This window comes from Pelodiscus sinensis, chromosome 4, assembly GCF_052426305.1.
Source record: "Pelodiscus sinensis isolate ZL-2025 chromosome 4, ASM5242630v1, whole genome shotgun sequence".
Taxonomy (NCBI): Eukaryota; Metazoa; Chordata; order Testudines; family Trionychidae; genus Pelodiscus; species Pelodiscus sinensis.
The window spans coordinates 61,636,615-61,651,609 of NC_143055.1; the positions used below are offsets into that span (position 1 = coordinate 61,636,615).

General features: G+C 35.3%; 1 protein-coding gene across 20 annotated transcripts in view; it reads right to left on the reverse strand.

The window, feature by feature from the left end:
- Positions 1 to 14,995, reverse strand: part of TENM3 (teneurin transmembrane protein 3) — a 2,279,325-nt gene that overhangs the window by 196,675 nt on the left and 2,067,655 nt on the right. For 19 of the 20 annotated variants that reach the window (XM_075930245.2, XM_075930244.2, XM_075930249.2 and 16 more), the window contains 2 exons: positions 13,467 to 13,704; positions 9,424 to 9,522 (listed from right to left, as the gene is read on the reverse strand). The exons of the other annotated variant lie outside the window; for it this stretch is intronic. In XM_075930245.2, the coding sequence (XP_075786360.1) occupies positions 9,424 to 9,522; positions 13,467 to 13,704 (337 nt within the window). The remainder of the gene's footprint in view (positions 1 to 9,423; positions 9,523 to 13,466; positions 13,705 to 14,995) is intronic. 20 annotated transcript variants of the gene reach the window in all.

Here is a 14,995-nt window from a genome sequence, read left to right on the forward strand (position 1 = left end):
AATCTGTCCCGTTATTGCCTGGGAGAAATGATGACAGTTGATAACCAGGAAAATTTGTGCTTTGACAAATATTTGTGTTGTGGGAAACCAGTAGGCCATCAGAACATTAGCATCAGCTGCCCTTTGAAATATTCTTCCCTGCCCCCAAAAGATTCCTGGTAATATACAGTATGAGGAATTTCATTTGTATGCAATATTAAGGCTATTGTTAATAACATCAGATATGAGAACACTGAAGAAGCCCACTTCATAGCATTTAACTTCCAAAAGGGGAACTATACAAAAATGAAGAAGCTAGTTAACCAGAAAATAAAAGGCACAGTCCCAAAACTGAAATGCCTTCAAGCTGAATGGTACTTTTAAAGGTTTCCATACTTGCACCACAAATTAACTATATACTCCAATTTTAAAAACATAATAAGATGACTAAAAAGTGATACCATGACTAAACAAAACAAAACAAACAAACAAAAAAAGAAATGGTTAGAGACAAACAGGCATCCTTTAAAAATTGGAAGTGAAATCCTACTGAGAAAAATAGAAAGGACACAAAGGGTACGTCTAGACTACATGCCTCTGTCATCAGAGGCATGTAGATTAGGCTACCAGGCATAGGAAAATGAAGCAGCGATTTAAATAATCGCCGCTTCATTTAAATGTACATGGCTGCCGCGCTGAGCCGATCAGCTGTTTGTCGGCTCAGCGCGATAGTCTGGACGCGCGGGTGTCGACATCAAAGGCATTTGTCAACCACCCAGGTATGCCTCCTGGGATGAGGTTTTCCTGGGTGGTCAACAAATGCCTTTGATGTCGACACCCGCGTGTCCAGACTACTGCGCTGAGCCGACAAACAGCTGATCGGCTCAACGCGGCAGCCATGTACATTTAGATGAAGCGGCGATTATTTAAATCGCCGCTTCATTTTCCTATGCCTGGTAGCCTAATCTACATGCCTCTGGCGACAGAGGCATGTAGTCTAGACATACCCAAACTTGACAAGTCATGTGTAAAAGCTCAGGTAGGCAAACCAAAAGAGAATATGAAGAGCAATTAGCCAAAGATTCAAAAACTAACAACATTTTTAAAGTACATCAGAAGCAGGAAGCCTGCTAAACAATCAATGAGGCCTCTGGTCAAAGGAGATGCAAAAAGAGCACCCAAGGAAGATAAAGCCCAAGGAAGATAAAGCCCTCACAGAGAAAGTAAATGAATTTTTACACTTTCTTCACAACTGAGTCGTTCTTTTCTGCTGACAAATCTGAAGAACTATCCCAGATTCAGGTCTCATTACAAGAGATTTTGGAACGAACTGATATATTAAAGAATAAGTCGCCAGCACAATATGCACCCAATAGTTCTGAAGGAACTCAAACATGAAACAGCAGAACTACTAACTGTGGTATGTTACTCATTTAAATTAGCTTCTGTATCAGATGGCTGGAGGGCAGCTATTGCAATGCCAATTTTTTTTAAAAGGCTCCAGATTCGACCCTGGCAATTACTGGGTGGCAAGCCTAATTTCTATGCAGGCAAACTGATTAAAACAATAGAAAAGAACAATATTGTTAAACATATAGATGAACATAATTTGTTAAAATTCAATGTGGTTTTTGTAAAAGGAAATATTGCCTCACCAATCTATTATAATTATTTGAGGGGGGGGGGTCATGTGGATATGGGTGATTCAGTGCAGACAGTATACATAGACTTTCAGAAAATATTTGATAAGTTTCCTCATCAAAAGCTTTTAAGCAAACTAATGTAATTTTGGATCTGTAACTGGATAAAAGATAGGAAAAAAAGCATAGGAATAATTGGTCAGTTTTCAGAATGGAGAGTTGGGGGAAGCAGCAATTCTTCAGGGGTCTGTTCTTGAACCACTGCTATTCAAAATATTCATAAATAATCTGGAAATAGGGATGAACAGTAAGGTGGCAAAATTTGCAGGTGATACAAAGACAGTTAAGACCCAAACAGACTGTGAAAAGTTACAAAACTATCTCACAAAACTCAATGATCGGGTAACAAAATGGGAAATGAAATTCATTGTTGATAAATGCTAAGTAATGCACATTGGAAAACAATCCCACCTATCCATACAACATGGTGAGATTTTAATTAGCCATTACCACTCAGGAAAGGGATCTTGAAGTAATCATGGAAGGTTCTCTGAAAACATCTGGTTAATGTGCAATGGCAGTGAAAAAGTGAATAATGGTAGGAACCATTAGTGAAGGGATAGATAAAAAGAAAATATAATACCTCTATATATACATTCATAGTATACCAACATCTTGAATAGCATGTGCAGATGTTGTCGCCCTATCTCAGTAAAGATACATTAAAATTGGAAAAGATAAGAGAAGGGCAACACAAATGATTAAAGGGTATGAAATAGCTTCCATATGAGAAGAGATTAAAATCACAGGGACTTTTCTGTTTGGAAAAGAAGCTATGAAGAAGGGATACATTAGAAGTCTATAAAATATTGACTGGTGTGGAGAAAATGAATAAGAAAATTTTATTTGGTCCTTTTCATAAAACAAGAACTAAGATCAGCCAATTAATTTAACAGGCACCAGGTTAAAAACAAACTAGAGGAAGTATTTCTTCACACACCACACACAGCAACTTACTTCCAGCTGATGTTGTGAAGGCCAAAATTATATCAGGGTTCAAAAAAGAACTAGAGTAAGTTCAAAGAAGATGGACGCAACAATTGCTATTCACCAGGACGGTCAGGGATGCAACAACATGTTATGAGTGTCCCTAGTCTATGACTGCCAGAAGCTGGGACTTGATGACAGGAGATGGATCTCTTGATGATTGCCTGTTCTGTTCATTCCCTCTGAAGTATCTGGCTCTGACCACTGTCAGAAGACTGGATACCAGGGCAGATGGACCATTGGTCTGACCCAGTATGGTCCTTCTTCTGTTCTTAACGAAATAACATAGTGAAAGATATTTTTATGTGAATGTGTACCATTTTGAGTGACCAAAGTACACTCAACAGGATTATACTAATACTGCTGTTTTTAAAACAAATTTCCATGCAAAACATGCATTGGGTTGCATGGAGACTGATCTGCCATTTAAGCATTCTTCTAATGCTGTTTCTAGTTTCCAAAGGCTGCAAATGGAAATGGGTCTTAACAAGCTTTCAAATTGGGCTTCACATGTTCTATACTACAAAAACTTGGTTGAGAACAATCAGGCTCTGATCACTTCTTAGGTGAGGTGCTGGCATTGCTACAGCAGAGCCCAGCAGAGACTCAAACCTTTAGAGGAGTTAATCTCATAGATAAATTTGGAAGATCCCAGCATATTTCTGGTAGTGCAAGCTGTCAAGGCTCTGACACTCTGGGCACCAAGGCAATGAGAGAAAATGGTGTCTTTTGTATTTGGGAGTCCGAGGTAGTACACAGTGTGGCTTCTCATTTTAAGCTCTTCCCCCTTCTGCTCTAAGTTTCAGCAACACAATACCAGAGTGGCCACACATGCAGGGCTGGCTGAAGAATATCAAGGAAAAATCAAAATAAGTGCAATAAAGATTAAAAAACCCCAACAACTCAGAGAAAAATTTTTTTTTGGATCTCTCCAGTGAGTAGAGTTACTATGTAAATGTCATTGCAGTCTCTCCAGGTGTATTAATTCAAAATGTTAAATATTGAAAGTATGATCCTATCAGACTTACTCATCTAGTACACCTGTTTCTTTTCTCTGAATCCTGCTAAACTAGTGTTTTCTATGAGATGTTCAGAAGGATGCTTTGTCAGACAACAAATCCAAGCTGTTTCCTGATAGCATGGAAAGCCTTAGGCTCTCAGAATATACTCTGTCCACAATTGATTTTACCCACCCTGCCTATGTTTTATAACATGTTAATTAGAAATGTATCAGGGTAATTAATTGATAAAGACTAACCTGCATTTGCAGTACTTGACCAGGCATTGACTTAAAAGGCAAATTATGTTCTGTCTCATCTCACAGAAAGCTTATATATCATCTATAATTGCAGATCTTCATTTAAAAATTGATTATCTTACAAGTACTTACTTGATTTGCATGGAAGTGACAATTATAATATTTTATTAAAACTTTTAGACTGCAAAATTCTAAAAAACATGGCACTTCTCAAAATAATGCTATCCAGTGTTTTATTTAATAAGTCCATTTATTTTTTTCAAGTAAACACCTTATTTTTAAACATCTTATTATATAAAGTATTTTTCTATGCAAAAATTTAGCTGATATTTGATCATTTAAGGGGACCAAGGTTTTAGTATCCAGCAATTCCAAAACACAGATTTGCCATAGTTCTACTGCACTTAAAATATTTTGTTACTGTATAAATGCCTTTTGGGGACAAAGACTTAGTCGGCAGCTGAGAAACAGGTAGGCACTACTGCTTATTTTACCAATAGCAACCACTATTTTTTAATTACTTTCAGAAAATGAAAGAATGAAAAAAGAAATAGTAATCAAAATCCTCAGAGATGGTGAATTTGGAGATATGAACATAAGAACAAAAGTAATATAAATAATTAATATTTGTTTGAGCCTGAGAAATCTCTCACCATGTGATTGGATGTACTTGCTGACATTTAGCCTGTTTTGTATCCAAGGAATACTGGTGTGATTTCACTCGCAACAAGATATTCTCTGTGGTATCATTTCCTCTGTGAAAAACAAAATTGAGGGAACCCTGGCTAACCATACCAATTTGGAAGTCAGGATGGGGGGAGAGGGAAGATACAAAAGTGCAGGAGTTGTATAGCAAATATCAAATTAACAGAAAATTGTGTCTTCTGAACATGGAAACAGATTACAAAACCATTCAAGAACAGTATGGTGCAGACCATCAATGGGAATATTTAACAAACCAAGTAAGATCCAGAAAAGTAAGTGGTAGGTATTCATCAAAGGGAAGGTAATACAGAACTCCTTTCTTTTATTGAAATCTTGTACCAAAAACTCTTAACCTAGATAATGAAGAAAATCCTATCCACTATGTAAAACCTACTGCATTCATATGAGTATAATATTACTCATGTCTGTATTATAGTATTAGGAGAAACATTAAAATGTTTCTATTATCTAATTTGGAGGATTGTCACAGAATTCTGCTTGTTGTACTTACTATAAAAGAAACAGAGCAATTTAGCCTTTGAAATTATTTTTCCAATATCTGGGGCCAGCTACATAGGCTAGGTCAGGGGACTATTCTAACAAAATAATAATAACGAAAGAATTGTGAGCAAAGAAGCTAAAGCTTCTGCTTCCTATCAGGCAAAACTCAAAGTTACTTTTGATGGGAAATAGTATGTGTTCTAGGATCAGATAGCAGCAGCAAGATTATTTAACACTATCTAAGATACTGCTCAAGGCAAAGGCTATCACAAAGAAAATAAAGATGGAAAAGGGTTTTACTGTGTATATCATATCAACCTGCCTTTTGTTAACACAAATCCTTTCTGCCTTCCCTATACTGAATACAATATTCTTCCATACAACAACAACCTGCAACATGTTAACAGTGTGGTATACCGTGGCTCTTTATACTGTAGCAATAAAGTTGTAAAATTGGTGAATAAAATGCAATAACATTATCCATTGCAGAAGTATAATTTTTATAATTTCTCCCATATTCCCTTCAAACCAACCAGCCAAACAAAGTGAATCCTGATATTAATTTTGGATAATGGTATTTATTTACTAAAAGTACTCATGAGCTTTTGTGTTATACTTCAAGTTTTACAATACGATTTTTTCTTCTTTTATTAGATACTAATTTTGTTTCACTTCATTATAAAAAGAGTGAAAAGTGTATACTATCTATATCTGTGATATCTATATTTAAGTCATCATCAATCTAATGTTTACTAAATATACGAATGACTACTACTTCCATACAAAAATGTTTGTGGTTCGTGATTTCATTACTCATTATCGTTTTTTAAATGGCCACCATTTGTTACATTGCCATATAGTAGCATGAGAGATTCAACGCTCTAACAAATGTCTGTTTATTAGAAATCCAAGACACTAAAAAACTGTATTACCCTGGCTGTGTCTACATTGGCAAGGTTTTGCACAAAAGCAGTCGCTTTTGTGCAAAATCTTGCCACCTGTCTACACGGGCCGCGAGTATTTGCGCAAGAACACTGATGTTCTAATGTACGAAATCAGTGCTTCTTGCGCAAATACTCTGATACTCCCGCTTAGGGATAAGCCCTCTTGTGCAAGTATTCTTGCGCAAGAGACCAGTGTAGACAGGCAACATTAATTTCTTGCGCAAGAAGCCCGATGGCTAAAATGGCCATTGGAGCTTTCTTGCACAAGAGAGTGTCTACACTGACACGGATGCTTTTCCGCAAAAGCACATCTTGCCCAGCCAGTCCAAGTCTTCCCTTCTGGTTCTTCCTTAGATCTGGTCTCTGCACAGCATGGAATAGTTGGGAATGGCAACAGTAGGTAAAGTGCTGCTCAACACACAGTTGCCCACGCTCAGCACGGGTAGAATCTTTAGGGAATTAAGCTACAAAGCACTAGCAAGTCCCTACTGTGATTGTTTCCCCCAGATGCATACAACTTGGCCATATGTGGGTAGACTTTGAGGGGAATGATTAAAGACTGCCTTACAACTCCAAATTTCCAAGTCCTGCTCCAAAGTATGAGACTATTAAGATGTCTCAAATAAAAGGTTTCCAGAATTTAACATGAGCAAAACAACATATTTTCCCTCTAGTCCCATTCTTGGAAATGGCTGAATCGTTTTAGTTGAAATTAAAATAAAATCAGCCCGAAGTATACACCCAACATGGAAGATTTCAGCCCAAACCATTAAACTTGGGAAAAATTACAACCAAGTAAAAGGGTTTTAATCACAAGAAGTTTCAGGCAACCTCAATAAAAGGCAGTGCTACCAGCCCAACCTATAATAATGGTAAAGTATTTACTTTGTCAGATAAAGGCAATTAAGGTAACAAATTAAATAATCTTTCGGTAGAACAGGGACACTAACTCAAAAGGTGCAGTTTCAAAAAATTATGAGACACTATATAAAATACAGGTTAATTCAAATGGATACTGTCGTAGAACATCAACTTAATTTCACTGATGTTTAATCTTCCTTTGGTACTCAAATTTTGGGATTTATATAATTTGTGGTGAGGGTATCAGATTAGATCAGGTTAAAGATAAACAGGCCTTTCATATAACATCAGGGTATCTTAATTTACTAAATATATAGTGATACACAGATTAACATACATGAGATTAAAAGAGCGCCCTAAGATTAAGTAAATTGAATAAAAACATAAGATGCACTGTGAGATGTGAAACCATTTTTCAATAATTAATCTATAGTGCATGTTCTGGAAACAAATAAGGCACGAGAACTATGCATATGAATCCTTACAACTTATGTTAAAGTGTCATTATTAATTATTATATTATTTCAAATGTGTTATATTAATATGCTCTTCACTGGGAAAATAAAAAATAGCAAAGATAAGCAATCTTCAAGAAATAGCATATTATAATGTAAATAATACACACAACATGAAAACAAAAGAACAAATACATAATGATTCTAGCTGAGACACAGTGTGTTAGTGTTGTTGATAAACTGCATCTTCATGCTGATAGCATACTGTATTCTCAAATCTATTATGCTTTTGAATTGACGTGTTATTATCTTTGGACAACTTTCACACCAGGAGGTGATCCCTGCTAGAGTAATTTTAAAAATGAAAAGCTTACAAACAAGATACTAATTCAGGTAACACAGCAATAAAATGTATCAGCTCACAGTAATTTCACAATGTAGTTCCATTGCCAAAATGCACGCATTTGGGGGGGGGGGGGGCATTACAAACATATATAATACAAATATGCATGTTTCTATTAAGTCTGCTTGTTAGCAGTCATACATCTGAATGAGCATTGTGGTAAATAATCTAGAGGAAACAGCATTTACTTCTTTTTTATTTCTTCCAGTATACTACGTATTTAGTTTTAAAAAACAGGAACATTTTACAAATTAATGGTGGCTTTTCATGCTCTCTTCAAATTTGATTAAAATTAATTAGATAAATTTAATATACAACTATTATACTGATGTTAATCTTCAACTTATTGGGAATTAAAAGGGCTGTTGGAAGTTGAAGTAGATTCGCTTAGTCAATACTAAAATATTCTACTACAATTGGTTACTGAGGACAGTGAGGCCGACAGACTCACAAGAACCCTGGGCGGGGGAGAGGTGGTGGTGGCTCAGGTGGGGCTTTGAGCAGAGTGGGATGACTGGGGCTATCATCCCCCAGGCAGCCTCAGCACCACCCAGAGCATGCTGTGCCTACTATAGGCAGCCCTCAGCACTCCCTGGAGCATGACGCCTAGGGCTCCAGCAGTGATTAAAGGGTTTGGAACTCCAGCCACCGCTGCTGCAGCAGTAGCAACAGTGGCAGCGGGAAGTCCCATGCCCTTTTCAATCACTGAGCCCTGGGGCAGTTGTCCCCTTAGTGCCATGTCATAGGATTAGATACTGATCCCCTTACACAGGCCTTATGTTTTGTAGCATCACTGATTACAGTGGGACTGTTCTGAGATTAAGATAAGCAACATGAGTTAGGGTGTCAAAATTATGATGAGGTTTTTCTTTTAAGCATATCATTAAAAAAAGGACAACAGAAAAGATTTACGATGTACAGTATATTTCTGAAATTCACCATTTTGTATTATTAAGTAGCACTGTATTCATTAGAAGCTGTGTTCCTTTGTCAGGTATTTCCTTTATGGGGTCTGAATCTAAATATACTGCATGATGTGGCAATATATTGTCAGCACTGCAGAAATGTAGTCCAAATAGTATATATACATTAATAGAAAAATTAAGTACATATGGAAAAGTTGCATAGAGAAAAATATTTAGAAATTTACTGAGAAATGTTCTTCAAAATTCTCTGTTGCCACACTTATATTGATTAGCAGCTCCGATTTTATGCTGGATGCTTAAAAAACTTAATGCAAAAATTTAAAAATGTAACTTTTAATATTGGTGGTTCTTCCACTTTGTTCTGTAGTTTTACTGTAATAAATTTCATAATATTTATTTAGTGAAAACAGCTGCATAGTAAATATCTTATGTATATGATTCCGGAAGCTGCATAATCACAGTTTCCATCAGATACGTATATTCCTAAAAATAAGCTTAAAATATGGCATTTCAAACTTTGATGTACTTTTATATTTACAATAATAAAATATGCAATAGCTTGTAATGTAATATAATTTTTAAAACTGAACAGAGGATAGGAGACATCATCCCAAATGTTTCTGGACAACTGAATCAGCTTTTGAAGTCACATCTTTCATTCTGTGTCAGCAGCTAGCATCATATGAACACTTAGAGTCACGTACCCATCCCCATAACTGCTATCGTGGCATGTTGGAGTAAACACATCCATCTCTATAAGGCTGTCATGACCATTTGCAAGAACTGCTTGATTTCCTAATTTTCTACATACAGAGATAAGATACAAAAACAGTAAATTAGATTGAAGTTTTTCAAATTTGAGTAGACTATACTTTTTAAAAACCACTGAATGCAATACTAGCAATTTCGCTTATTCAAATAATGTCAGTAGGAGTAAATCATGAATGCAGCTTATCACATGAGAAGAACTGGGAAGCTGACTGAAAAGATCATGAATTTGGAATATGACTGATCTGGACATTGTATTATTGGATCAACCACAAAAACTACTGGAGATTTAACTCCTTTTCCCTTAAGCACATTGCATTTTTTGAGTCAGTCAGCCTTTATATAACTGATTTAAGACTTCCCTACAAATGATCAATACACCATTTCTCAGTGTCTTAATCAATATTAAAGGCACTAGTTTCACAGGAAATCACCCCAATAAAAACACATTCTTTTGCAGCTGTAGAAATGCTTCATCATGCCTCAACAGTTCCTAAAACCTTCATATACTTAAAAGAAGTTTAGGTCTACTTTACTGACTGCTTTGGAAATAATAAACCTATGCAATGTTTCCACATTTTAGACTGTTAGTGCTTTAACTAAGTGCTTCAAAGGTGTTGAAATATTTGCCAGTCATTAATTATTTCTTCGACAATTTTCTTTTTCTTTTCCACAATAAAATTATTAGATAATTTAATGCAGTTTAATGCTCCCACTTATTTTCTTTTTATTTACAACTGAGGAAAAATACAGCATTAACTTACAAATATAAAAATTGTGTTTAGTCTGCCTAAATGCTGAAAACAAAGTTCACACTCCATTAAAAAAACACAATTCCACATTCTCTGACAATTAAATACATCTCATATTGCCAATTCAATTAATCATGAATCAAAAAGGTTCTCTGACTCATGCATACCTTAATACAGATGTTGGATAAAATTATAACATTCTAAAAGTTACATTTCAAAAGTGGAGCCTGGGAATATTTCCATGAACATAAATTCAGCTTGCTGTTTAAAATTTCTAAGTACTGTTGGAAAAAATTACTGAGACAAGAGTTAATTTTGCTTTCTTGAGCAAAGTAAGCATTTAAACTTATTATGCCTTGTATACTCCCCTAAAACACATAATCAAGTCACCTTGTTTTAAAGAGGCTTAGTGCATTTAGATACTTAAAAGACAAGGAGTATTAAGTAAGAATTAATTCAATATGCAATTTCATACATTAATAATTTGCAATGCATTTAGCACACTACAAGGAAAAAGCTATGGAAATATAATTAATGAGATAGCAATGCTCAAAAAGATGTTTAAATAGAGTAGTATACTAATAAATCTTTTATTAAATGACTACAAATGAGCCCTTTTATTAACACCTAATAAGTAACTACTAAACAATTTAACCCGTATTTACAAAGAGAGACATGCACTTAATTATCTCTGCTACATTTTTAGAACTAGGCTTTTCTAAAAAGGATTTTAAATGACAAATGTGGAGTTATTTTGTACAACCTTGCTTCTAAACTCTTTCAAAAGTTATTAGATTGATCTTATTTTGACTTTCCCAGCACAGATATTCCTCCTACAGCTGACCATACAGGAGAAGATGGGAGAAGAGGCAAATAGTCTATGCCATCAAATGACCTCAAAAAATCATACAAGGAGTAGGAAATCAGAGATTAAAATAATTTTTTATATACTCCCATCAAAACAAAGTTATTTGTTGATTACTCTCTGTAATATATCAAGGGGGTATGGAGAAATGAAAGGAAGTACTCGGATTATGGAAGGTTTGGGTTTAGGTTCTCATAAAACTTTAAGGAAAGAGAATCCTTTATATAAAAAGGACAGGAATCTTTGCTAGATGTTATTAACCAGCTACCTCACAATCTAAACATTTAATCAGTAACAGCAGTAAATCACATTACAAATATTGACAGAAGATAGAATAGCAAAACCACAAATATTCTACTAAATATAAAACTGATTCCAACTTTATAAAATATATATCTAGAAATCCAGCTCTGAAATCAAAATGAGAATTTTTCCAAAAGGATCAATTTAAAAACCTCTTTCCACATACACTGCTTTCTCACATACATATACAAGAATGTAGCCTCACACTACTGAGCTATTCACAGTAGTGAGACATGTGTCATTCACTGATCTGTCATCACCAACTTGTGCCTAAAGACACAGAAGAGTGGTTATCTACATACAATTGACTTTTGCATTTTCTGTCTTTAAATGAGAGGTGCGGAAAAATTGCAGGACATCTAAGTTAGGTTAGGAAAAAAGCTGAGTATGGGCATAAGCTAAAATAATTGCTAGAGTTGAAAGAAATCACTATATAGAAAAAGAGATAAAGGTAGAGACTTAACCCAGATAAAGTTGTTAATATCGTTGAAATTGAGCCTGAGAATCACACTCTATAGGGGATCTTAACTAAAAAAGGAAAAATCAATGACAAATAAGACTTGTTCTTCACCTCAAGAGCAAGTGAGACTATTAGAGAAACTACAGTAGGGCTGTGCTGGTTACAGAGTGAGATTTTCCACATTTCAGTTCATGTATAAGGGGTTCAGGAACTGAATGTTCAAACAACACTGGATGTTTAGATTAACAACATTTAAAAGATATGACAAGTGTACTTTGCAAAAATATTCCAATCCAGTTTGCAAAGGGCATTCTAATTTAAAATATATATCTTCCTTTTTATACACATACTGAAAAATAGATGCCTGCTTTTCTCCTGTGCCAACCCCCAGCAATAAAAGCAAGCATCAAGAAAAACATGAATATACTGCAGATTCACAGGCTGTCCTGAAAAGACTGCATATCTTAGCAGTGAGCTCTTCCGCAGAACCCATTCACTCATTCTGTAAATGGACTGTTTCTGAATATGGTTAATAATGGGAATAGGGTAAAACCCAGTGTACTCCTATACCACAGTGACTGCATATAATATAAAAAATACACCAGTAGTTTTCAAGAAAGGTAAAAAATGGAGTAGCCAAATTTATTTATTTCCATTGGAAAGGGAGATTTAAACCTATTGTCTGAACCCCCTGGAATGACAAAAGTGCCTACTGTAGTGTCTAGCTCTAAGTCACATGCTTTACATGAGTCAAAATCAGATCTGACTATTGTTTGGTCCACTAGGCTTCAAAGAATGACTTGACATAGATTTCATAAATATTTGTCAAAACAATTATTGCCATCTCTTATGCAATTATGCATATTCAGTTGGTGACTCAACTGGAAAATTTATTTTCTCTTTAATAAAAATTTTCTAAGTGACAATAGTGAATTACTGTTGATTGACTACTCAGTGAGTGTTAATTAGTTATGGTATGCAAATTTAGCTCTGAGTTAAACCCTACAAAAATCTTCCTACATAAATCTTGAACTAAAAAGGAATTCTCTCCCCATTTTATTTGCTCTTGCAAAATGTTAAAGTATGCAGTATGTACAAAGCATGCAGTATGTAATGAGAAAATAAGATTTCTTGGCCTACAACATCATAAAGCTTGGAGTTATCCTACTTGCTTAGACTCTTGTCAAAGGAGCAAGGACTACAGAGCTGGAAAAACACTATGAGAGCCCCTTCCCTGATGAGTTGATTTGTACAGCAACATTGGTTTGGCTTATCTATGTCTGGCAAACAAGGGTGAGCAACATGTTGACAATAATTAAAACCAAAAGGATTATGAAAACGGGAGAAATTATTGTTCACAAAATGAAGACATCTCCAAAGTCCAACTATTAGGTGATAAACATGGCAATCCTGAAAAGCCACTCTCAGTGTGGGTTTGGAGAGGAGGGCCATAATAAAAATAACTAAACTTAGTTTTATATTTCACAGCTTTTAATTTTGCTGATTAAATAAGTGGTAATACAAATTGTTGGTTACTTCTATTTTAGTTAAATGTTTTCATTATAATTTCTACACTCTTATAGGTCCCTAAGTGATTACCTGCTTTCCAGTGGCACATTACTGCCAAGGACCCAGCTGTCCTGCAGCTGGACCGACTCAGGTGTGGTTTGCAGCTCGGCGGGCAAAGCAGCCGGCGGGGCCGGACTCTGATTCCTTCTATTTGTCAATGAGTTTCTGTTAAGGGAGGTGATAGAAGGATGATGCTGTGCTGAATGCTGCTTGTGAGAAGGTGGCAAAGGTTGCAGGGTCGACTGGCCTTGGTTATTTGGCGATTGCTCTGAGAAGAAAGAAAATTGAAGTGTGTTATACATCACCCTGGCTTTTATTACAACCAAAGCAGAATGAGAAACTGAATATAATTCTATCATCTAATATATTTGCATATTATTCTATTAGAAGGCATTCAGTGACATTCTCTAAGAGCAAGTTTACCCTTGATACACAAAGTTCTAATTAATATACAACAGATGGGAAAATAGCTTTTGGTTTTAATTTGTTTCAGTTTTTTTTATCTGATTTTATTAACACCTACAGAAAACAGCATCTGACAGATCCCCTAATGTGCCTTTAGATTTCAGCTTTTTTTAACAAACCAACCCTGAAATTAAATGGGTAATTTCAGAAGAACACAAAGGTTTTCAAAATGCATATAATCCCTATAATTATTTAATGGAATTTTTTAAGCTTTATTTAACTGCAATAAATTATTACAAGCTAGCTGCTAAACAGCAGTAGACTACTCTAGTTTAGTGCATTTCAAATAAGGCAGATCTGCACTATGATCTGCTAATAGATGCTAAGTATTCTTTAGCAGAAGGTCACTCTGTGAAGCAGATGTTGCTTCATGGATATTTAACAGACTGAATCACATCTGATTACAACGTCAGAAGACTCATATACTTAATGACCGTTACATCCATTAGAACACACACAGAACAGATTTTCCAATTTCACACTATGTGGTATAACTACATTTTGGTGTAAGTCACAGGTGATCAGAGAGTTGTGCCACCAAGACAGTGGTGGAAATATTTTGTTCCTAAATTAAAAGCACACAATAGCCATAGGTAATAAGTCAGAGGTCAAAAAGCAAGCTGTTTTATTTTTAATGACCCGAGGCTAAAGAACTGCCTGACAACATTTATATAAAAAGGTGTCAGACTCAGGTACAATCTAATTAGATGCAAAATTTGGCCTCAACAGATATAAACGGTTGATCTCTGTATATACTTCAACTTTTTAAAGTAATTTATTGGCATGTGATTAATATAAATGTATGTATTAAACAGAGTAATAGGACTGTGTCCTTACGTGTCCTTAGCACTGAACACAAGCAGTGATTCTTAAGATGAGTAATATGGCCTTCAGATGGGATTTGCTGGTTGCTGGAACTGAATATACAATTTGCAATAACTTGAAAACTGTACTGTAAAATCCATAATACAGGGGTACAGAACTGAAAAGCCTTCTATTGAAGATAAAACCCAATTACTGCTGAATGTTTCTGATAGTCCCTAATAATCTATATCATTGTAGTTTACAAACTAATAATTTCTCACCCTCACGAG